The sequence below is a fragment of the Plectropomus leopardus genome, chromosome 22 (assembly GCF_008729295.1).
Source record: "Plectropomus leopardus isolate mb chromosome 22, YSFRI_Pleo_2.0, whole genome shotgun sequence".
NCBI classification, from domain to species: Eukaryota; Metazoa; Chordata; class Actinopteri; order Perciformes; family Serranidae; genus Plectropomus; species Plectropomus leopardus.
Genome location: NC_056484.1, coordinates 11,995,882 through 12,021,760, shown reverse-complemented (window position 1 = coordinate 12,021,760; position 25,879 = coordinate 11,995,882). Strand labels below are relative to the sequence as shown.

General features: G+C 39.5%; 1 protein-coding gene across 1 annotated transcript in view; it reads left to right on the top strand.

The window, feature by feature from the left end:
• Positions 1-25,879, top strand: part of LOC121961613 (chemokine-like protein TAFA-2) — a 66,873-nt gene that overhangs the window by 22,464 nt on the left and 18,530 nt on the right. The window contains exon 2 of the mRNA XM_042511669.1: positions 25,531-25,634. Within this exon, the coding sequence (XP_042367603.1) occupies positions 25,532-25,634 (103 nt within the window). The 5' untranslated portion in view covers position 25,531. The remainder of the gene's footprint in view (positions 1-25,530; positions 25,635-25,879) is intronic.

Genomic DNA, 25,879 nt, shown 5'->3' with positions numbered 1-25,879 from the left:
GATTGAGGTTCCAAAAATGTTGCAGGAGAGGGCGGTTTTAATTTGTTGGAATACAACTAAATTAGGAGCAATACTCCTAAACAGTACTAAAGTCTGTCTCTTTATCTCTGTTTATTTACCATCTCTGTTGCTGACTAATTTCAAACACTGTTGGACAGAGACAAAGTATTTTGTGGAGGCATGTCATTGCTTGATTTTGATCACTGCCACTGAGTTGGTGCCAATACATACTTGTGACTACTTCGGACTACACTTGTCCAAGGAGTGAATGCTGATTGTAGCTTTTCCTATTAAATACAGAAGCCAGATGTTTGCGTGTTAGTGGGTTTTTTGTATGGTGGAAAAAGAGCTCTTGTCTGGCAATGATTATTTTATATCTTCTGAAGAAATGTGATTTAGTTATTTGTTCAGATAAACTGAAATGGCCTGTTTAGATCACAAGAAACATGATGCTGTCATGGTACAGAAAAAAGTCAATGGACGAGGTCAGGGTGGATTGATGGACAAGAATACAAAGTGTTTGACACTCTGGAGATTTTTTTTGAGTTTGCATCTGGTATCAAATCACAAATATGAGCTTTCTCTAACATAAACAGGAAGTTTTAGGTGCCTGGACTAAAGTTGTTTTTGAAATGCATGTGTGCGTTTGAGACAAATGGCCTACTTTGTCGTTACGACATAACGTATTTAATCCTGGAATAAATCATTTTTAAAACATGGCAAAATAAATTTGCCCTCTGACTTTGAATGGCTTCATGTCAAATTTGTAACCCTGTAATTTGGATTCAGTTTCATTGATGTCAGGCAAACACACACACACCCACAACTACACTCACACACACAGAGCCCTCTGCTTCCCGTATTTTGTTGATAAATGATGTAATAACTTGGTGAAAATGCAATAAATTGTCTTTGCATGGCTAAAAAAAGCAATAAAGTTTGTCAAGGCAATCAACTTTCAGATAACATAACATCACAGTATTACATTACCTGCTATCATAATTTTAAACGATGAGCCAATAACATTAACAACATTAAGGGCCACTAGTGTGATGAAATTCTTCCTTTTCTTACAACTTGTCGCACTTCATGCAGTATTATTATTGCACCACTAGCTGAAAACATGCTACCACACTTAATTAGCACTATCAATCAGTCCAGTTTCATTTTTGTATCAACGTACAGGAAATCTAACTTGTGTATACTTTAACTTGCTGAAATGAATCATGTCAATCTTAATGAAACAAAACCTTCTGTGATGACTATTAATTTCACCTATGATTAGTCTTGAAATAAAAATTCTGCCAATTGGGTGAGATAATTCTTTAACACTGGAAGCAAGTGTCTTTAAACAGGGTTATATGAGGTTAATCACTGCCATGGCATCAAGAAACTAGAATTACCACCTTGCAGTTGTGCTCCTCCATGCACCAGTCAAGTTACACTTACATTTTACATCCATGTCTGTGAAACAAGGATGCCTCAAACACATCTCTTTGTTCCATTATGTTATTTAATTACATATGAATTCTTGCATTATGGCTAAAAACATGATTTGTGAGGTAACAGTGATGGAAACCTTTGGCCACCAAATTCTCATCAATTCATTCTTGAGTCTAAGAGAACATTTGTGCCAAAGTTGAGGAAACTCCCTTAAGGCCTTTTTGAGATATTGCATTCATGAGAATGAGATGGACACAAGATCCGGCTGACTTGACCTTCGACCACCAAATTCTTGTCAGTTCATTGTTGAATCCAAGCAGACATTTGTGCCAAATTTGAAGAAATTCACTCAATGTGTTATTGAGATATTGTATTCACAAGACTGAGACAGACAAGGTCACAGTGTTATTGATCTTTGACCTATGACCACCAAAATCTAATCAGTTCTTTGTTGAGTCCAAGTGGAAGTATGTGCAAAATTTGTATTGTATTTGTATTTGTATTTGTATTTGTAATTTGTAATTCCTTCAAGACATTCTTGAGATATCGCGATCACGAGAATGGGATGGACAGATGAACAGACAACCTGAAAACATACAGCCTCCTGCTACAATTTTCGGTGGCGCAAAGGCATAATAATATGTAATATATGAAAGGAAGTTGGGAAAACTTCTCTAAAAGAAAACTAGATGAGCCCAAAGAGTTCAAACGTGATCATAACTATTATCTGAGTCAGTGTGCAGACTTCTGCTTTCCCTCACACCATGCCCTCTGCATCCCTGTCATATATATGCATTCACAGAGCATACAATTTCCTAATCTTGGACGTGAACTGTACCCTAAATTCTCTGCAATGGCGATGGATTCTTTAAATGTGGAATTTCATATTTTAGCATTCATTGTCATACATTACATTTTCTCCGACAAAAGAAGAACCGGGGGCCACCATGTTCTTAATCACTTAAATCCACATGCAATCTGGCTCAGCCATCTTAGCCAGGGCCGCGGATCCATTAGTCCCTTCTCATTTCAGGGGGAGAGCTGCCAACCCATTAGTTCTGCTATGCTCTGCTAGATTTCCATATCCTTCCATTTCAGCATTTTCTGCAAGAAAATGGGAAGAGTTGCGGATTAATTCGAACTAATCCTCCATTTTTCTATTGCCTTTAATTACTTGTTCCGGCCTCTGACACTCTGAATGGTCATCAGCAGTAAGTTGACTTAGCACGGGTCCCATCTTATTGTTAAAGAAAACGGTCTTGTGTCTGTGTTTAAGGGTATATCTTGAGGCTTTAGGCATTAACGGCCCCTCACACACTCACAGACTTTGATTTCTTCATGGAGAGATCTTAAACTGAATGTTTTGTCTCACTTTTAAGCCACCACCAGAGTCGCCTCTTGTCCCTTTTGATGGATTTCCACCCCTGTAGAAAACCTATTTTCTCATTCCATGGACCTTTAGTTCAATTTAACTCTCATCGCTCATTATAAACAGACTAAATTCAGACCGCGATTAGTTTGAACAGTCCACTGATCTCGGCTGGTTGGAAGTTTCCCGCCACACTGCTCCGATTTTCCTACATTCGGCTCAATCCTTCTTGCTTGTTCTCTATCTGCAGTGAGAAGATTGAACACGACTCAGGAAATATGGCCTCTGAGAGCCGCTGTAACCCCCCCATCCCTCCTCCTCTGTTCCCGCTTCCACCCCCAGCAGTCACACAGCATACAAGTCAATGTGACCGCTGAGGCAGAGCAGCCTTTTCATACCGCTAACGTTCAAAGCAGGCCCAAACGACCCGATGAAAGCAATCTAATACCACAAATTAGCCTGTCACTTAGCCTGGATTATAAGCCTCACGAGGGCCACGGCTAAAATAACTTGAGCCTCGTTGTTCCGTGATGTAAAACAGCGGAGAGGAGTGTAACCAGAGAAAAAAAAAACAAACAAAAAAAAAAAAACAGGTGCAATTTAATTTTAAAGCCCGTGTGCTCTGCTCAATCGCCTTGTGTAATTAAATTGATTTCCCCCCTCTCCCCGTCTTCTGGCCACTTTGTCCCAGCAGCACCTCACCAGACGTCGGACAGCGGAGGCGCTATTCATGGGCTGCTCGCCGCTATGCCTCTGCTCTGACACTCAAGAGAGGTCAACACACAAGAACAGCAGATAACAGGATGCGAGGAGCCGTTGATTTATGGCTCATGTCGGTGGAGCTCGTCGCTTGCGGCGCATTCATGACCGCCGTTGGTGTTGTAATACACAGACGGGCAGAATGTAAATTCAACCGGTGCAGAAGTGCGAGGATCAGTTATGATAAGCTGGCAGGGCTGCCCTCTCGCCTCAATTTCTTTTTCTTCCTGTCAGGCTCTCTTTTTCTCGCACACACACACACACACACACACACACACACACACACACACACACACACACACATTCATATACTACAATTACAAAGCATTTTATTGGCCTTGCACCACTTCACTTCATTGCCCTCTCTGGTTTCCAGGCTGTTTGACCTCTAATAGTGATGGGTGAAAATGAACGTTGTGAATGACTCTTTTTAGCGTCCAGTAAGTATCATGTCAGCCCGTTGAACGTCTGATTGCTCATGAATCCCAGACTCTTCTCATTAGCTCATGTGTTGTTATTGTAATGTACTGCTCATGCTGCCCAAAATGATGAGTGAACAAGGAGAACCTGAATCGGACTTAAAGCGAGACCTCCTCCAGCCAAGACCAATGCTGCATTGACATGTTCCTCTGATGGTTGTTCTTCAAGCAAAAGTGCTTTTCTCCGTAAATATAGAGGAATACTTCACCCACAAAATGACCATGTGTATATCACTGAGTCATGCTGTGTTACCTTGGATTTAAAAATTGACATTCTGTGGTTGAAGTATTTCTTTAACATTATGGAATTGGTACGGGTTGGAAAAATACAATACATGAATAAGTAACCTTAATTATGGGACCTTGTGGTAGACATATTTCATTTTCATCAATTTTATATACTATGAATGATTTAATCAACAATGAAAATAGTTATTAGTTGCAGCCCTGAATATAAGGGCCAAGCTAGAATATACTGGAATTATCCACTAAATGCTGTCCAGCATTTATATTTTTATTTACTTTGAGTTGCACCTGTAGTCCATTCTCCTCAGCCTGCGTCTCCATCTTGATTGTGACTTCCTAAATTTCCCATAAATTGCTTTCCGAAATCATGGTGCTGTTGTTGCAATCAGCTGCAGTTTTAACACAGTAGGAGAGAAAGACAGTAATGGTGAGAGATGTCCCAACTGACCCGACTCAAAACCCAACCTGTCTTTGTTGCTGCATCGTGGGCCAGTCGTTTTCATCTTCTGTGGGTGTATAAATTGGCCTCTGTGGTCCTTCTACGATGGATTTCTACCTGTGTTTAGTCAGACTCACTGGATGTAGACTGTTGCTATAAGTCTGCCATTGTTCAGCTATTTAGGCTGGCTTTCTCCTCCCTTTTGCTATCTGCTTGTTACCATCACCTTCTCTATGGGAAACAACAACAACAACAACAACAACCTTCGATCTAACAACCTGCACACTAAAGATGGGAAGTTTCAACTAAGATTTGGATCGTGCAATAAGGCACGCCTGCTTTGTTCTTTTGCTGAATTGTTGTAAAGATCTAAATCAAATAAATCAACTTGTGAATCCACCTTGGACAAACACAGGCTCCGTCTCAGGATTCTCGTGCCTAACATTGATCTGTTTTCTGGCGTGGCCAGTCAGAGTTGATTTGCAACATCTTTTTACCCTGACGGTGCCAGTGAGAATTATACATTTACAATCAGGGGAGTCAATCTTTTCTCCTGGTAGTAAAGGGAACCTGGTACAGTGCAAGTTCGTGCTTCGGTAAACCAAAGTCTTACGGTCCCCACAATAAAATGTCTGCAGTCTATAGATGATAATAAATCAAATCCATCACACCAGCTCATGGGGTGAATAACTTTTGCAGTCAGGGGTCACCAACAAAGTATTCTGGAGCAAAACTGCCAACAAGTCAGACCCATACTCAGTGGCAGATCAACATTTCTGTTCAAACACAGACCCAAAAAATGCTGTACCAGAACCAAAGACACTATCAACATGCCAAGGCATAGGCAGATGTGCTACTAACATACAGCATCTGGGCCTGTACCTGGCAAACATTAAAGGTATAAACTAACCAATATTTTGCTTTTTTCAAGCTGTTCTCTTACTTTGAAAATAATCTACTATAAAAGAAAAAAAAGGGGTTCCACATAATTCACATGTGAGCATGTGAAAAGGTTTCACAGGTTTTTCTGTAAGGGCGACTAGTCTTAACTAAGCGTGTTTCTAACTGCTCAGTCGGGTTTTGTTAAGACCAGTCTTTAGAACAGACTTTCTGTCAGTTGCACCAACCAAATTTAAGCCTAGTCTTAAGCCCAATTTTAATGTTGCGCATTTATGTGAATGCCGAGCGACTACGGCTGTTGCTTAGGGTTAACCCGCTCCTCTGCTGTCTTACTAATGTAAATCTTATCATTTATAATTCGCAGCAACGTTATTATGGAGGATCAGAGAAAAAGGAAAGACAATTTCACTGACATCGAGATACAAAGATTAACAGAGCTATACAGGAGAGATGTTTCTGTGTTTGACTGACAGCAGCTGGCGTGTGGAGCTCCACAGGTAACATAAAAGAAGAGCAAAAGTGAACAAAGATGGCTTAAAACTCATGAACGGACAGTGTCGTGTGTTAGCAGTTGTTTTAAAAGGTAAGGACCACACTAATGTCTGAACAGACTGAAATGACATTTGCCAGTGAGTTTATCTGCTGCTGCTGACCAGCTAATTATCTACGTTTCTTGCTTGATAACAGACGTTAGCAGTGCACTTTTACCTGTGACTCTTTGTCACTTGTTCAACAAGCTGAGGTGAAGCACAAAAAGTCTGGTTCTCAGGAAGCTGATATACAGAAACAGTTGAGATTCTGAATTTACGCTGACTTCCAAAGATTTACGACTTGCCATAGTGAGAATAATTTTAGAATATTTGAATAATAATGTTAACTTCCAGATCTTTCTCTTGCACTGACACAGCACTGTGGTGTTAGGTCGGGCTACACAAGATTACGTTGTGTTAAACATCCGTGGAAAAAGGTGGCTGTAGAGAGATGTCCTTGGTTTTGACAGTTGATGTTTTAGATCACAGAATTTTTTTTTTGCTTCAACCGCTGTAGTTTCTGAAAATGTCTGGACGGGCTGTCACACTGTCTATGTTGCTCAGGTAGCACCCTCACATAGATGTCCACATGTATGTTGACAGTGACAGCTGTGGGACAGCAGATGAAGATTCTGAAAGTGCTGTTCACTTTCTGTCCCTGGTTCAGTGGGTGAAGATGTCACTTTGTCATGTAATCTCCACATGAAAAGTCCTGCACACATAGGTAGTATGACATAAATTAATCCACATTTCCATGGCTCTTTGGCATAAACCTGGGTGGAAGGCATCACACTTGACGTCCAGTGATGATAACTGGCTAACAGATACACCAGAGCTCGGGAGCTAATTAAAGAGTATCATAATCGCCTGTCAACTTCTCTCCTGTCGTCGGTGCGCCGCCGAAAACTTTCATTAGACGCCTAAAAATAGATTTCCCCCGTGCTCCGACACCTCACTCCTCACCTTTTCTTCTCATCAAAGCGTGCAAGAGCCGACTCTATTCATGTTCCCCCCACGCTTATTGGCTGCAACTAATCCGAGGTGGGAATTTTTTGGTTTCCGATCACACAGACAGAGGAAGGTGCACCGGGTTGAGCGCGCTGAGCCTGTCACCGCAGAAAGCATTTATAGTCATAAGTGAGACGGAGTTGCAAAGGGAAAAAAAACAAAAAAAAAGGGAAAATTGCTCTTAAACATGGCTAGACAACTTGAGAGCTCACGATCACTGCTTTTTATATCACCCTGTCTGCTCTGTTCTTCACAGCTGTGCGGCTCACATCTGAATTTAGACACAAATTCTCTCCTTGTTCATATCTGCTCACTTTATTTTCCTATTTAGCTTTACAAAGAGCGAGGCGGCACAAGCCTTGACAGCTATTTCACACAAAGCGTGCGAATATCACAATGTTTTGATTGACACTCTCCTCTTTTGCGGCTTTGTTTCTAAGTGTTTATATACTTTCCATTTTCCTTCAGCTCCAAGTTGAACCTGAATAAAATCTCCCTTTAAAAACACAGCAAGGATTTAAAGCCAATTATATCAGTTTAGAGAAGAGAAATCCTTCTTTTACTCATAATGTGGCCTTTTATTATTTCACAGAGCGTAACAAAACTTGCAAAAAGCTCCTCTAGGTGCTTTAACTTGTCAGGGACGAAAGGTACGAAGCGGCAGAGGGAGGGAAAGTATCCAGAGAGCATTACACATTGACACGTACAGGCCCAGAACTCAGGCTCTGGCTATTTGTTTAATAATGATGATAAATGGCAAGCTACCTCAGAGTGTAATGTATTTCTTTTCTCCTATGTCATTTCTTAAACAGCTTTTCTTCCGTATTTTTAAAGGGAAGTCGACCCCGCTGTGAATTTAAAATGAACTGCAGTTGTGTTACAGAGATCAGTCCCTCCACACTGCAGTCAAAATTTAGCTGTAATATGATTGTGTTTGGCTTGTTTATGCGCACAGAAAAATGACACGAACCAAATTGTCAAGCTGCCCCTAAACACAACTAATCTCATCAGTTTCTCATTTGTTCTACAAAAAGTACATTTTCTCGGGGGAAAGGTACAAAACTCTTGACACAAACACATAATGAGCAAAGTTAAACATGTTGTTTTAGAGTCAAAGTAAAAATGCATTTCTCATGCAGCTCTTTAAGTGATGGGGTTCTTACATGAACAATTAATAATCTGCCAAATAGTTTTAGGGCATTTTCACATTAGACACGATTGATTCAAACCATGGCCAAGTACGATTGCCCCTGTCTCCGCTCCCCCGCCGCTCAGCTTTCACATTACGCTGTTCCACACCCAAGTGCATTTATGTCATCATCATCTACATGACTTTTTTTTTTTTTTTTTTGGGCTACAGTGTAGCCGCGAGGCAAAGCTCAGTTTCTGGCTGGAGGAGCAGCCGCTGCTGTTGGGCACAGAGCTGTAGGGCACTGCAACTGCAGGTCAAAGGCGGCAGAGAAGGCGATCTGGGTCGGTCCGCAGCACGCAGGCTGCACTGCCATCTGATATAGAGGCATCAGTTTTAAACACTGTTTCATAACCAGTTAAGAACTCCTTGTAATTGCATAGAATAGCAGCCAATTTCCGTGTTTTGGTACAGTTGGCGATCACACCCTGTGTTAACCGCACTGGCGTACACATCAACTGCACAGGATGTACAGAACGTACAGATCGTCGTAATATGCCAGGGTACGGTTCACAGTGTTCACACTAATCAAATAACTAGACACTGGGGTCAAGTGTACACGGATCTGTTCCCAGGTTTCTGATGTAAAAGCCCCAAATTTTTTGTTTTAAAATATGTAGGGCTTATTTGGAAAAAAAGGTGAAACTGGATTTCCAGGGAATACACACCTAAACTTTTTTCCTGTTTCAGGAAAACGGGAAAAACTAGTTACATTCTAAGTATAAACCAATAAGGCTGATTTTTGGAAAATATATGTATTACTACAAAAACAGGTAAGTTCTTCATGTAAGTCCTCATGCGTTGATGCAATTTCTGAGAGTCGGAAGGGATTCAAAACTCAGCAGACAACAATAAGTTCCTTTTAGCACACCAAATGTATCTATTATAGGTTTGGTTAATCAACCACTGGAGGTGGACTATTGCACACAATGTGTCTGTAAGATTTTAATTCACTCAGAGCACTGCCTTGTCACTTTTAACCTGTGATACTTCTTTTGCCTTAATAATTATTAATAACACCAAATAATACACTAAAGCAGTCAATAAGTCAATGCAAATGCTTTGGGTCAGTGCAACCACCGACTCTAAGTATTAGTATTTGATGTTGTGGAAATGAGACTCAATAATCGAGTACCTTTCTCCAGAAACACAGACAGCACCTTTGATGTTATGCAGAACTATTTCAGATCCATGTTTGTAGGTGTTGTAAAAGCGTTAAATAATACTGCTGTTAAACCCCGTTAAACAACCGACTATATATTATTGCAGACACGAGGGCTGATTTAATAATGTTTCTACTGTTCATTAAATGTAAACATCGCTGATGTTAATTGTTTATGTTACAAAAGGTTTTCAAGCAATATAGTTTAATTTGTGGGTTGATCTGTGCAGAAATCAGTGAATGGTTTCTAAAGACTGTGTGTCAAATAAATAGGGTGACACATTATAGTCACAAGGGTGACCCACTATAATGTAAGCAAATATAAGCATTTAATTATGTATGTGTCAACAACTAATAACTCATCCTGTGGGCACTCAGACATGCATGTTGTTGCATAAACATAATGAATGACAAGATAATGAAAAACGGGTGTGATGATATCAAATATATATTACTAGAAAGTTCTAAATGTAAAATACTACATTTATAACAGCAAACTACATTATGGTGCGTTGTAAACCATATATGAAATGTTTATATAGTGCTTATAAATGCTAAATAGGGAAGTTAAAGTATAGTATTCATTAATACAAAATTAATCTCAAAAATATAGATAAAACCTTAAAAAAACAATAAAACGCATTATATTTAACATGAAAACCACAGTCCTCCTACCCGCTGTCTGATACAGGATGCAATTTCTCTACTGTTATCAAACTGGGACAAAAGAAAAATGGCATTTAATATTCTGATACATGTAATATCAAAACGCCTGTGATTCAGCTTATCACATAACTGACAGCCGAGCCAAGGGACAGCGAAAAAAGACTCAAACCCAGGTTGCCATGTCCTGTTTTCCCCCCTTTTTATCCCGAGGAACGATTTCGATAACCGCCACAAACGAATTAATAATAATTTTCTTTGAGGTGTTAGTGAGACAGCAGAGAGACAATAAGCACTGCGGCCGATCAAACATCCCAACGCATTAGAAACTGCAACAGCATGAAATAGTGACCCACAAAACTGAAATCAAATCAGACTCAGAGCGTCCTGCTGACTCCCACACACCTGACTGGCTGTCAGGGATAAATATAATTTTTCATACATCATTTATTTATCATCCTCCATGTTGTTCTGCAGTCATCAAGCTGACACACTCATCCACAGCTATACACGGCGGTAGTGAGGAGTTCTCGCACAAGGACACCGGCCTGTCATAGGGATCAGACTTGCGTCCTTCCAGTTACAGGACGGACCTGCGAGGACACACTGACACAACAATGTGACACTGATGTATTTTTTAAAAGCGCTGACAAAAATGTCACTCGGTGATTTAACCCACTTTGGACCTTGATGCACTTTTGACAGTGTGACTTTATTTCCTGCATGTCCTTCATGAAACTGTTTGGGTTGGTGAAATTGGACACTTACTCTGTGTTTTGTGAACGTTGTGCTCGGAGTAATTCTACAATTTTTTTAATTTACTTTAGCACTGAAGCTTCTGATAACTGACACTTTTTGTTGAAGGCAGTTTGTTTCTATTGTGTTGGGGGGGATTAAAAAAGTGGGTATTTCTTCTTCTAGATTGAAGTTCAAAATAAGCCTCTGAAACACATTCATATTATTGTAGTTTACAGTGTTGTTTAACAATCATACTTTTTTTTTCTTTTTCTTATGACACATTAAGAAAACACTCACTGGCCTTTCAATCTGCAAAGACAATGCATTTTCACTGCTGCTTATTCTAATTTTTTAATTGCAGTGTGTTTGTGCATGACATTTTAAGTTTGCAGAATCTTAGGAAGAAATATGAATACCACAGTGTTTGACACCTCTAGCTCACCTGGTTGAGTGTGCGCCCCATTTGGGCTGAGGCTTTTGCAGCTGCCCTGGTCCAATTCTGGCCTGCTGCATGTGGTTTTCTTTCTCTGTCCCAGGCTTTCTGTCTATGGCTGTCCTGTCAATTAAAAAGACAAAAGGGTGTTCAAAAAGTAACTTTATATATATATATATATATATATACATAGACATAAACTTTTTGTAGACCATTTACTTTTATTTAAGAATGTCATCGTCCAAGTTTAAGGTCAAAAGTCTTCCCATCAGTTGTCTATTTTTTGGTTTTGTTTTGATGGCAGATATATTTTAATAATTTAATTTAATTTAATTCTTCATGCAACTAGAAGTATCTGTAAAACACTGTAGAAATACTCTAATACACGCAATATTCTAGGGGTGTACATTTTTGTTAGGGGCGGGAGTTATGCCTCTTCACTTTTTCAGAGGTTAGTACTGGATCCCTCCACTTTTTATAGTAAAAAAAAACTAATGTTATCTGGACAGGTATGGAAGTTTGAATGGTGTTTGCATCTAGGTTGTAAGAAATTACGCAGGATATGAATAGAGAGATTAGACATGCCAAAAATAACAGCTAGGAAATTAAAGGTATGGTAACATTATCTATTATAGTGAAGTTTGGAGTCAATAGTGAAAGTTTGTATGTACTTTGTAACATATTAACATAAAAAGTGAATTTTAATCCTCACATAACATTTTGCTTAATTCCACCACCTTTACTGTTTTTGTCCAAAGTTTCCTAATCGGTGTGGTTGGCCTGAACAATGCCAGCATAACATTATACTGTATATTACCTCAAGTAAAAGTAAGATTTCCTTTAAAAAGGTGTCATGACAATACATCACATTCTGCAAACTTAACCATGATATATACCATGACTTTTTGTATAAAAACCGTCAATCTGAAATGTAATCATAGCTGTGAAAAGGAAGAGATGTAAGGCATTATTCTCAGAAATCTCTCCAGTTTTTCTGCTCCCTAAACAGGCACAAATTTGCTTATTTTTTAACTAAAATGTCTAACCTGTGCTCATTGATAATTTAAAGAGCCTCAGCTAAGAGAGCAATTACAGGGATGCAAACAGCAGGCTGATTTGTTATGAGATCTAAACTAAAAAAAGAAAGCAGAGGAGACGTTGGTTTTAGAGAGGTACACTGTGATCTGTATGAACTCTGCATCGTGCTGATGGTGCCAGGCAATATCTGAAGGTGGGGTTGGACTGAAATAGCACACTGGATCATGAGACGGTGATGCATAGACACTTTGATCAAAGGAAAACTAAGGTTGAGACCATTTGGCTGTTGCGGTTTTGATGAGCGCGGCCTCTCAGATAGCATCTCGACGTGTCGTTACGGAAGGTCGTTTTGGTGGTTAACTCTCTGAAAGGGCACTCAGCATCAGTGTCGGGTAACAGCACTGATATTTGCTCTGCCTCGGCCTCTTCTATGGTGAAATTTGAAATCGAGGCCTTCCCTTACTCCGTTCAAGCTGCAGCCGGACATGTCCCAATCAGCTTTTCTCAGTATTTCCGCATTCCATTCTATGCTTCTTTATTTTTTCACTCCAACAACTATGAGTAGAGGAAAAGCAACCACAAAGAGATACAAAAAGACTACATAGAGACACAAAATGTCTACAAAGAGACGCATAATGTCCAAGAATAGACATAAAATGTCTAACGAAGAGACATGTGACTCAGAGATTAAATTTAATAATCAGCAAAAAGCTTTGAAAAATCATTATTTTGCAGTTTTGATCAGAACCAGATGACTTTTGTTTGCTCAAATCCAAAGAAGATCTCACAAAGTCATCATTTCTAAGAAACATTAGCATGCAAGTCAGCTAGAACTAAAAGCAACTGAAAAAATGTGAGGCTTGATTGGTGATTGAAAGAGAAAAATACAGGAAAAATGCGCGACTGAAATCTGTTAAACAAGTTGGTGAAGCTAAGATGTATTTATTGCATGTGAACATTTCAAAGCGCTGTCAGGTCCTCGGTTTCTGATATGGATTACATCCTAGAATTGAAATGAACAGCCATCCAAAAATAATCAGATATGAGCAGCAAATCAGAAGTGAGCATGAAGGCCTGAGGAGCGAGCCGAGTCACTTACAGTCTCTTCTGACAGAATGTGAATTGTGAATCACACAGCGGAGTAGCTCGGTGCCGCTGCAGGCGGCTTTATAATGATTTGATTAGCAAGTCGTCAGGACAATGTGCTAAAGTAAGGCTCCTTTTATAGTCCTAAGTTCATACATCAACACGGCCCTGACAGCTGTCTTGTCTTGTTTATGAAGTGAACTGAGCAGGATTTGTGACGGATGCTTCACAGAGCGCGTGACAAAGAGTGGGCAAACTCCCTTGTTTGGCGTGACAGGGTTGAGAGCTTCCCTCCTCAACTGTCAGGAGGGAACATCTGTGTTTTGGCGAATGAGCGATGTTTGTTCTGCGACTGAGCAATCGGCTCCCTGCAGCCGTCCGAGGTGACAGTCTCTGTCACGGTCCAAGTAAAGAGTGAGATAGAGATGGAGGGGAAGGGGGGGGGGGGGGGGGGGTAATCCCTGTATCGAATCCAGCTGCAGAAACAGAGAGGGAAAGTCCAGCTTTTTACGGTTTAGTAACACTCCCTCCGCCTGCCCTGCAATCTCTGTGATACTGTGGATTACACACTTGCCTTGTGCATTTCAAGGCAGCATCTTCATACAAATGAGGGAAACTGAAAATTGAATCTTTTAAAAATGATTACTGGCACGAAAGTAAAACACATTATGGTTTACTACTAAAGCTGCTTTGCAGGCAGGATATTTATGGCAAATGCGCCAGAGTTAGAAGCCTTAAAGTGTCTAAAGCGAGAAGAACCTTCCTCTTAAAGTTTGTCTCCAATCAAAAATGTGTTTCTCTTTTTGTTACTAATCTGGGTGTTTGACCGTCACTGTCTAGAATCACGTTTGTGCAGAGTTTGATACGTAGAGCGGCTTATCTGTGCTCACCTTAAACCTAAGTGTAAAAGCCCAGGCCGACTGTCACATCACCTGCGTCTTAGCCAAAATGCTGCACATGGTCGCACCACAAAGACGACAGCCTTCAGCCAACGAGCACATACATTCTGCAGGTGGCGTTGGTCTGTATTCATCATCCACAGAGAGAGACCCAAAGACCATTAGGATGAATGCAAGACTCTAGTTAGCCAGTTAGCACATTAACAACACAATCAACAATCAACAATGTTGAAAAAACAAAGAATATTTACCATAATCTATCCTAATATAAAAGTTTGTTTTTATCTCACGTCCTCTTGACTTTAGCTCTTTGTTTGCTTTCCTCACTTCAATTTTTCTTCTTGTGCACTGAGATGAACTACTAATGAGAGTGATTTCTCTCACTAACGCCGATGCAACATGCAGAATTGGCTGGAAGGCCGAAAAGAGCTGACTGCAGTTGATTTCCAGTTTAAAAGCTTAAACTGGTTTGATTTTATGCAATCCAGCAGAACCAGCAATTGTCATCATGACACATTCGGGCAAATTAAAAAGTAGCCTACATGAGCAACCTGTGCCGAAAGCGTCACAGTGCTAAATCAATCAACAGACGCAACATGACAATGTAATTAACATAATATTTTGTTAATAAAGTGACTAACAGAGCCACTAGTGTCTGACAGACTGCGTTCAATTTCCTGAAGAGCGCAGGATGATGTCGGCGAAATGAACAAAATCAAATTTCAGTAGCGGTGGAAGGGAACGAGCGGCACACGCTGTGTTTGTTTATTAAAGTTAATATGTTTTTGGGGGTGACTAGAGGAGACACAGTAGATTTCGTGTCTCAAGAAAAATTAAAACTGTGCCAAATTCACAACATTTTGGATCTGTAGCTTTAAAAAAAACAGATGTCAAAACTGTCTACAAGCGCAGTTTTGAGCTAAACAGCCCAACACTGACTGATGGCTGACTGTTGGCCTGGTGTGTCAGGGCCCTAACACTTGCACAATATATGACATCGCAACTAGTTTCTAAGATAACTGTGGTCCAGTATAAAACTTACATAAGTGAGTTGTGGAAATTTAAAGCCTCCAGTGCCAAAAATCAAAGATTTTATCAGTAATGCAGGGAACATGTTGTGTCCAGCAGCATGTCTGGCAAACATGTCTGGAAGGGATCTTTAACTTTGGATTTGTCCCTTCTTGTACTCGACCAACAGGGTTATTCCTCAGAAAATTGATTGAATGACAGTGTGAAAGAGCACACTGAACTCACCACCTCCAACCACAACACACGAAAAAAAATGAAATTTAGTTCACTGATGTTACTGCACTCCCGGATAATGAAGTCGTCCAAATGAGGAACACAAAGTCAAGACTTTCATGCAGAGAGTGGACTAAAACATCCCTTATGTATAGTGTTATTTATATCAAAATATCTTGTACTTTGTTAGTTAGTAAATACACTTTCTTGCACACCACAGTGCACATGAATACATAAACTTTTATATCCAAATGAGTTACAGTTCACCAGTTTTTTTTAACGGATTAAACATTCAGACTGCCTCATTCTGAAAATCTAAAAAGGACATCTGTCACCTCCTGTGTTTGCATATCACCAGATGTAAATTATTCATAAATCAACTTGGGGAAATAAGATAAAAACAGTCAAATTCAATGTGCAACATTTAGTAGAGCCTTTGAGTATCAATGGTCTCTTAGAAAAATACATCATTTTACATGTAAAATGGCTTTAAAAATGATAAATACAAAGTTAACATTCTGTAGAGTTGATTTGGATTTCAGTCACAACCTTAAAAACTCGTCATCCCGCAGAAAGCAGGTGAAGGATAAATTCCCCGGCTTTTTTTTCTCCTCTGCAAACATTTATTATTAGTAGGCCAAGGACGATGGAGTCCTTTCCTTGCTAATGAAAAGTATTGTGGCTTTGTGTAAGCCCATCAAAGTAGGAAAATAAGTGACACAAATGGGACAACAATGAGAAAAGAGGTCAGAACCAGGATCTACTTGCAGATACTTGAGAGACTTATCTTTTCCTTTTGATGTTTTACAAATTGCAGGTGTTTGATGCATTCAATTTGTTTCTTTCAGGTTGAATTTTCACTGAAAAATCTTAGCTATTAGGCGGAGAAATATCCTTTTATGTACTGTCTGTTGGTGCCAGTGTTCAGGCTTCAGCTCTTGTCAAATAGAATACAGTAGTCAGTCTAAATCTTTGTTAAGCTGTCACCTGCCTGTGCATACAAACACAGAATTTGTAGAGACATCAGAAATCTGCCACCAGCCAAGTCTCTCTGTCATGGAAAATCAGTGTAGAAATGGCTATAAGTTAATTATATCTGACAACTGAAACGAAGAGTTAGCTTGTCGTGTTTCTGTGCTGAACATTGACTGCTGAGCAAGGTATGGTAACTTTATTTTCAAAATGTAGGTTACTATATCAAAGTCACCATCCTCATTTTAATATAAATTATGCACGAGTTTCCTAAAAAAAAACCAAAGTTAATACTCATAGAGAAGCAATCCCTCTAAATCATTGCTTTTGACCCCTTATAAGTGTGTGGCAGTGTATTTTTCGACCCCTGCTTATATTTTCTTATTTTTTGTGTTTGTGATGTTTGTGTGCTCAAGGGACACTTTACTAAAAGGTGGCAACAATACAAACAATAACCAACAATCCTGTGTCGTATATCTTTAAACTTGAGATCAGTAATAACCTGCGCTACCTGACCAACAGGCTGACTTAGCAGTACAAAAAAACGCCTAATGCTGATGTTTATCTACCTGGACTAAGTGCTTGCTAAGTAAACAGCCTAATTAATTGCAATTGTAGTAAAAATTCATTTTTTTTAATGTAATGTTGATGCTTTAGTCAACAATTTCAGCGCATTTCTGCAACTGTTACACTGGAACATTGTGTTACTTTATGTTTCAGCAGAGCTGTGGTTAATGTGATTATGTTTAGCCACAAAAAAACACTAGTCCGTCTCTGGAGTAGAAAGATACAAATACTTTTAAAATTGGTTCTACATGATGACAGAGAACACAGAAAAATGACCCTTTAGCTGAAGAGTTAGAAAACCTTCAACTACCAAAATGCAATGTGCCGCAGCAGACTAATAAACGCTCCAGCGAGTGGACAACATAATGTGCCATTGTTCAATTGAAACAATAGTGACCGGCCAACAGGAAACAATCTCATGTTACAGTTAAACAGTAAAGTGGTTTAATGGGGGAATATTTACCCAGTTCATTCGCAAACACTACACATATTGTTTTGAAACAAAGCTGGTGTGTAAAACTGTGACAGACTTGTTAGTTAGCACGCTAATGAGACGTTAAAAGAAGAAAACCCCAATATGAACGCTGGGAGCAAAAGAAGGGAACATAACAGAAGGGAACATAACCTGAAACTTTTTTGATGTATTGCTCCGTCTCACTGTCAGTACAGGAGGAAAAAAATATTGGGCAACGTGTCAAGCTCAGGGGTTGTTCACTGTGTCTCTAGGCAACAGTAAACCATATGTTATTATTTCTCTATCGATAGCAATAAAGTGAAAGTAGACTCTGGGCAGTGCTGCACTTTGCCCTGTCAAAACTTTTCCATCCATTTTTTCTTTTTTCTTTTTGGCAGTTAAAAAACCTTCAGTGAAAAGTAGAACTGTCTAATAATGTTATTTTAACGTATACACAGTTAAAGAAATGTAGTGTTAAAAGAAAACCACTAGGAATGATATCTAATTTGCTTTATTCATAATTTATCATTGTATGGGTGTGTTGCGGTGGTTGAAGAGCAGAAAAAAAGGTTGGCAGCATTACCAATACAACTATTTCTTTTGATTTAATTGAGTTGGAGATTTGCTGTGCTTGTTACAGTAAGGTGTTTTCATCTTTGTGAGTGTAGGAGTCTTTTAAAAGCCAGTCAATGTGTCCGCTCACCAAGGTCAAGCCTCAAGTGGAGTTTTTTTTTAAATCAGGCTCATTGGTCTGCTGCTATTCAGTTTTTGTTGGTTTTTTTTCACAGAGAGGAAGGGAGTGGGAGGGCAAGACGAAACGACTGAGACGATCAGAGTTTTTGGTCAGAGATGGGGATTTCTTGCTTCATTCAGTTTTAAACAAATTCACTTTGTACTCTTGAAAGGAAATCCGATGATCTACAGCGCCGGCTTAGACGCCACACAACAGAGCCAACTCATAACAAAGGGATAAAAGTCCAATCTCTGGATAAATTTGAGCACACAAATCCAGGAGAACTACTGAGGTGGCACCAGTGAAAAGAATATGCATTATTCCTCGCTAAAGGTGTTCATTTGCATTTGAAAGTGTCCTCAAGAGCAGAGCAATATACTGCAGATAGGAAAACGCTCTGTCTCTGCTGGCAAGAGGAGAAGATATAAAGCACTGCAGACAATCAGAGGATAATTACACATTTCATTTAAGCTTCAGTTTATTAGTATTTGTTTTTCATCTGCTATCCGCCAAATCTCAGCATGCAGCTATGTTTCATGCTTATGGCCATCATCTGCATGCATTATGTTTTTCACTTTAGGGCTCAGTTTGTGACTAAATGTATACATTATACATGAAATATTGTGAAACTAAAATCAGCAATTAAAACTTTTAACCACTCCAGACTGTTTCTTCAGTTTGTTTCCTTCCAAGACACCCATTTGGATCTAAAACCTGCAATATAACATCTCCAGTGGCAATAAAAGCCACTACTCAAACGTATAGAATAAACAAATAAAACCTTTACTTCAACAGTAATTATTACCAAGAGGATTATCTTTACTGTTCTGCCCTGATGGTATTCCAGGGAATATTCACAGCTAATTACACTTAAAGGAATAATTTAAAATTGTGGGGAAACAAACTAAAATACTTTCTGTTTATACTTTGAGGAGATCAATATTAATCTCATGTCAACTGGTTATAAACATTGTTGGCCTAGCTTATTGTAAGGATTAGAGGTAGGGGAAAACTGCTCATTTTAAAAGTTGTACTTTATTTGTTCAAGCTAGAGATCCACTTATTTTGTTGATTGGCTGATTAACCGGAGCTGACAGAATATTTGACTAACAATTGTTATAGATGGAACTTGGTTCCGATAGTGGCCAAATAGTGCGTAGCTTTCACCAGTCACGTAGCCTACATCACCAAGAGGAGCTGAGGAGGGAAGGGTTTTTTTAGATCAAGAGAAGAAGCTGATCAGTGGCTACACCTCCACAGAAAGCAGATCCCTTCTGCTGTGTCAATGTCTATGTGTCTTTGTGTTTTTGTGTTTTTGTTTGTTTTTACTTGCATTTACATGAAGTTTTTGGCTGGACAGCAACGGCAGGTCCAGGGCTGCTGGGCACTGTAATGCCTATTCCTACTGCACAAAAAACCTGCTAACATCTGGCTTTTTGATGCAATGAGGATGCATTTGATTGTTATTCACACAATTGACTCTGTAGCAGACATGGGTTTTTTTCACCTCTGGCTCTGATGGCATTGACAGGAATACAACACCAGGGTGAACATGGTAATTTCAGCCCCTTAACTAGAGAGATGCAATGATGCACTGTCACTAATTACCCTATGTCTCCTCCTAAGTCGTGCTAAAACACCGATCCAAATAAATCTGCACCACGTTTGAAAGAGAGGTCAGAGATATAGACCTCTGTTCCTGCTGCTGTCTGTTTACCTGTTCTGCAGCCTGTCAGTGATCTCAGGGAGGCAAACCCTTGTGCTCCAGCGGTGTGTTCACTGGCAATGGGAATGCAATCAATCCCCTGTATTAAATAGGTTTACCCGTGCTCACTCTAATTTTGGGGAAAGAGGTATTAGAGTGTAAGTCTGTTAGACCTTAACTGAGTAAATGCCACCACTTCCTGCCTCTCTAACGTTTCATGTGGTCTGGCCATATACTAAGTTTTAATTTAGTCTTGTTCGTACAATAATTTATAAATCAATGAGGAAGTATTTTGAAAATACAAAATTACTCCACTTTAAGGTATCTTGTTTAGAAATTACAATTACTTTTAGAAAAAACAATAGTTTAGAAAACAAAATTGACTCCAACACTAATTTCAATCATGGCAGATTAATTGGCCATCCGCTTTTTCCTGCTCCAAACTATCATCATTGTACTGGCCTTAAAAAATCCACTATCAGTTGACCTCTAATTTAACTTCTGTATAAATGTGATTTTGGGAGGAATTATATGTTTTAGCTATGTTTTCAAGCCTTTCGTCGATACATTTGCAGCATTAAATTAATATTCTCATTAATCTAAGTGGTACTTATTGACTTAATTTGACAATCTTTTTATACAGATCAGGTAAACAAATAATTACCTAATTACAAATCCAGCAGACACAGGGCAACATTAGCATTTACTTTGGTCGAAGGTTCAGGGGTGGAGTGGGGGTGCTTCTTGGGCTCCAGCCTTGAAGGTTTTGTCAAAAGCTCCGAATCTTTGCTGTTCCCTAAAGAAATATAATACAACTGAGAAAATGTTCTCCTGTCAGTCCACATTTACTTGGCATTGTTGAGGTTCCTTAAAATGCAGCCAGAGAAGCCCATTTTTTATGGCATGGATTCAAGTGCAGCAGATTTGTTAACTAAAAATTCACTCTGTGAACACTGTGAAATCTAAAAACCTATTTTAGTTATAATACACTGGAGTATAACAAAAATAGGCTTCAGGATTTGCAATCCTTTTACAGCAAATTCCCTTTGCTATGCAACTTAAAAATAGTAACATCAGACAATTTTCGTCTCGTTTTGGGTGGAGTGAAAATTAGTCATCCTCAACAGTTGCTGTGTTTTGGTTTCAGATTGATGAATAAAATTAAATACGAAATAGTACGTTGACTGATTATTTCTTATTTTTGGCAAGTATTATATTTTTCCCAAATTCTGTTAAGATTTTAAGGCATGCTATCATCTCAAATGGTTTGGAAAAGTGCATATTCCTGCTGTAGTAGGAATAGTTTAATATTTATATATATAATTCTAATTTAATTCTGTTACATAATTTTAAATAATTACGAGAAGTTTAAATATAGCTATAGTATTAATGTAGTTAGTATGGACGCCCCACAAGCTAAATTTCAGATTATTGTTGTTGGACATTTCTTATTATGTTTTTTTCTCATAATTTTTAAAGAAATCAAACCATTTTCCTCAGGTTTACGGGTTTAAAAATGAGTAAAAGGTGTCAGAATGAACCTGAAAAACAAAAGCACGATTATAGTTTCTGTGACCCACGTTGGTTTCTTTCAAACATGATAAACTATAAGACTCCCTAACCAAACCAAATGCATTTAAGTGGCAGATCAGGAAAATGTCACATGAATTATTTTCATTATATGACTCATACTGTTTTAACAGTTTAGGAAAACATTTCTCCTGTGCAGCAGAACTGCAGGCTGGAGCACCTTGTTGTGCAGAGAGCAGCTAAACAGAAATTTACTGATGTCAAAATATGGTGATAACTTTAACAGCAGGTAGTTTGAATTCACACAGCAGTTATTGTTGTATTTCTCCAAAGTTGCTAAAGACCTCCAATTCAAGGTCGAGATCTAAAATGGCCTCAAACTGTAACAAATCTTCAGCGACTCGCTCTGCCAAGCACACCAATGACAACACAGCACATTCAGGGACAATGAGATGTCATTTATAGAATTGCACCCTTAGACGGCACCCAACAAATGATGCTGTAGTGCTCTGCCCTGCACTCTGTCACCAATGACCCTTCTCTCTCTCTCTCTCTCTCTCTCTCTCTCACACACACACACACACACACACACACACACACACTGAATTGCACAAGAACATCTTCTGGCCACCATTTCAGTCCAGCCTCTAATTCTTCGGCTCACCAGCAGCTATAAATCTGTCGCCATGAAGGTTAACATTAGCACCCGCTGCTCTAATACAAGTATCTAAGTGTACAATTTCAGGTCCATTTGAGCAAATATATAAACCTCACCATTATGCCCATATCACACTTAACCATCGAGTGAGTCTCCTTCCACATGTCTCTCCAGCTACCTTTGGATTCCTTAAGTGTAGTGAAGCTGACAATCTGTCCTCTGTAGAGGTTTTTACGTGATGGTGATGGAAAAATCCACCATGAAATGTATAATCTCACTAATAAAACAGGTGTGACGGTTAAGGAATAAGAGGGTTAAAGTAATAATTACAAAAAGGTGTGAGGGAAAACTACCCTTAAATGTACTGCAATTCTCTCTTTAAAGATTAGGTCTTGATGCAGAACAGTCAATAACTGGAAATTTAAAAACCACTTCCTGACATTATGATCAGCTGTAACAATTTTATATGATCAGGCGTTGTGATTCCGACGGCTGGACAAATTGGATGGTGAAACGTACGTAAACATGTGCAGCGTGTTCATGTTCTAAAATGGGCTAGGTGTCTAATTGTTACTATTGTATTAATAAAAGAAAGATCACAGAAATAAATTCATCCCATTGTTCTAACTATGGATCATTACAAATGCACTTTTAAAAGTAGCAAGTGAACAACTGAAATGTGTCAGTTTTTGTGAGTTTTTCAAACCTCCTCTTCTTTTGTTCTACCACAGCTTATTCTGTTATGTTGTGTTATGTTATTGTAAATGGACAAACTAAAACCTGCACTGAACAATTACATCACTTGACAACTTTACTGCTAATTTATCCTCTGCACCAATCACCAACACCTATCTGCTGTGAGCGCAGCCACTGTCACTTTTTTTCATCACTAAACCCCCCCCCCCCACACACACACACACACAATGCACTGAGGCACTACACTATTATTACCACCCAAGGAAAGCCTGCTAAAACTTCTTCTAGTGGTCCAAAAGTCCAAACCATCCTGAAAATGTTTTCACTCCAGAAACAAATTGAACTGAACAATGGTTCAGACTGATCCGAACAGAGATGGCCTCTTTTTGTCAGTCCAAGGTTGCACTGTTTAGCCAAACCATGCCCTGGGGGTGGGGTTTATACACAGAATTTTAGTTGGGAAGTAAAAAGTCCAAAAGTTCAGAGCAAATGGGGTAGGTGTGAAGAGGATGATTTTACAGGAGTAAAGAGGATAAATAGAAAGCTTTGCCAACAATCACCTGAAGCTTAATATCAGCAACTCAACCAATGACTTGTGTTGAACTCCCAGAGGAAGAGGAGGCCCCTTGTCCTGGCTGTCATCAAAGGAAAGGACGCAAAGTTAGTTGACTTTTGACCTTTTGGATAAAAAATGTCATCACATAATCATTTTATCCTATTGGACATTTGTGTGAAAATGTCTTTTGTGAGCTCTCAGTGACCTTTACGCTGCCAAATTCTAATCAGATCATCCTTCAGTCCAAGTGGACGCTTGTAACAGTGAGGTCACAGTGGAGTCCTGTTCCTGCTGATTTCAAGACCCACTCCCAAACCAGAACCACAATCTACAAAACTGCACTCACTCTGCCACCCGCACATACAACCAATTAGTAACAGAACACGACCTGACCTGGTCTGGTGAAACAAGATCTGCAGCCCGACCCAAAGCCGCAGGTCCACAGATCGTTTTGAGACATTTCATACATACAGCTAAGCTAATACATCATAAAATGAAGGCTAATCAGGAACTCAAATAATATGATATTTAGCAGCATATTTGCCATGCCGGTAATGCATACTCAAGCTGGTGCAGGAAACAGCCGCCACACAAAGACAGCAGTCAAAGGAATAAATAACTATTTAATTTAATATATTTTTTATTTATCATCCAGCATCTGTGATCTTACCTGCAGGTTCTTTGTTTAACCCAGAACTGAACCCGAAAATAAAATTAAAACAAAATACCACCTGCGAATCGGGTACGACCCAGTGCAGGACTCTGAGTCACAGTGACCTTTGACCACCAAAATCTAATAAGCTCATCTTTGTGTTTACATGGATGTGCCAAATTTGAGGAAATTCCCTCAAGATATTCCTGAGATATCAAATTCACCAGACTGGAATGTATGGATGCACATAAAGACAACCTGAAACATAATGCTTTGGGACACTGCTGTCACCGGCAAGGAGACATAAAAACATTCAAAAGTGAATTCATGACTCAGAGACAAAAATCACACCAGCACAAATCAGTTTAGGTCTTTCTTAACCTAATTCTCTCTTTTTTACATTATTTTCTTCACATTATTTTCACACTAATTCTGCCTTTCTCACATTATTTCATAAAATACACCAGGACTTATTGTTTGTCTGGTGCTTTTCTATGTGCGTAGAGTCAGTATGAGAAATCCCTCCCCTGTGTTTATGTTATTATTGCCTGCATGTCTTGATGATAGACATATTGTTCCTCATTTTAGACACGCGAGTCCTATCTGCTCTATTTTGACGCATCACTCGATTCTAATTCCTGTGTGACGCTGTGAAAATCTGGACAAAAGGTCACGCTCGCCTTGCCAAAATAAACTTAATTACACATATAATCTGAGAACCCCAACGAGGTTTAGCCAATCTATACGTCAATGAGGCAGGCAGATAAGAGGCGATAAATAAGGTGTAAACGCAGCTTGTAACATTGTCCGCTCACGCCATACGATACCATGCCTCTTCCAGTAATAACCGTACCGCTCCTGCATCTCCGTTTGAAATCTGATCGGTGTCTGTCAATGATAACACACTGTGCCAGATGGTGTTTGCAGTGTGGCCTCAGCTCCACCACACTTCATTAGGGAGAGGGAGTGCAGAGGAAAGGGTACTGTGGAGGGGTGGATTAGCTACTGCGGCCTGCTCGCTCTCCTCCATTCTGCTGTAGAGCCGACAGAGGCTTATTGAAGCCTGTTGGGGCAGCAGAGGGTCTTCACCTTCTGTTCATGTTCGTGGTGTAAGAGCCTTGTGTGGGAAGAGAGAGGGGAGGAGGTGCAGGGGAAGAAAGAGAGGATTTGGAGACAGCAATCTAGGGCGCATCCGCAGCTGTACTTTGTTTTTGGAAAGCAAGAAGGATAAAAACCTGTATCTCTTCTCAATAAGAGCAAATATGCAGTCAGACAAGCTGAGCTATTGTGAAGTTAAACTGTGAGCTACTTGAGAAGCACCCACTTCCTGTTCTAGTTTACCCAGCCTTGAGTACTCATGGTCACTTCTCTTTCTTTTTCCCAGGATGAGTGAGCGATACACACAGATCGGAAGTAAAGGGGCTCTACTCTTAATGGTGCTTGTGATCAGTGTCTGGGAGATGACTGTACCGACAGAAGGAGCTACAGGTGAGCACATTAACCTCTTCTACGTCCCCACTTCTTCTACGCTGATAATGTTGGTATTCAAATACCAACATTAACAGCTCCTCTATCTTGTCTTTTTTCTGCTTCTGGGATGCACAATATTTGATCCACAAAAGCCAGGTGTCAACCGCCAGAAGTTCAACATGATGAACTCTGCACGGCAAAGCAAAATCTGCACGTGTTCATGCAGGTGGCAACCGTTTCATGCCTCTACCGCCGTATTCAAA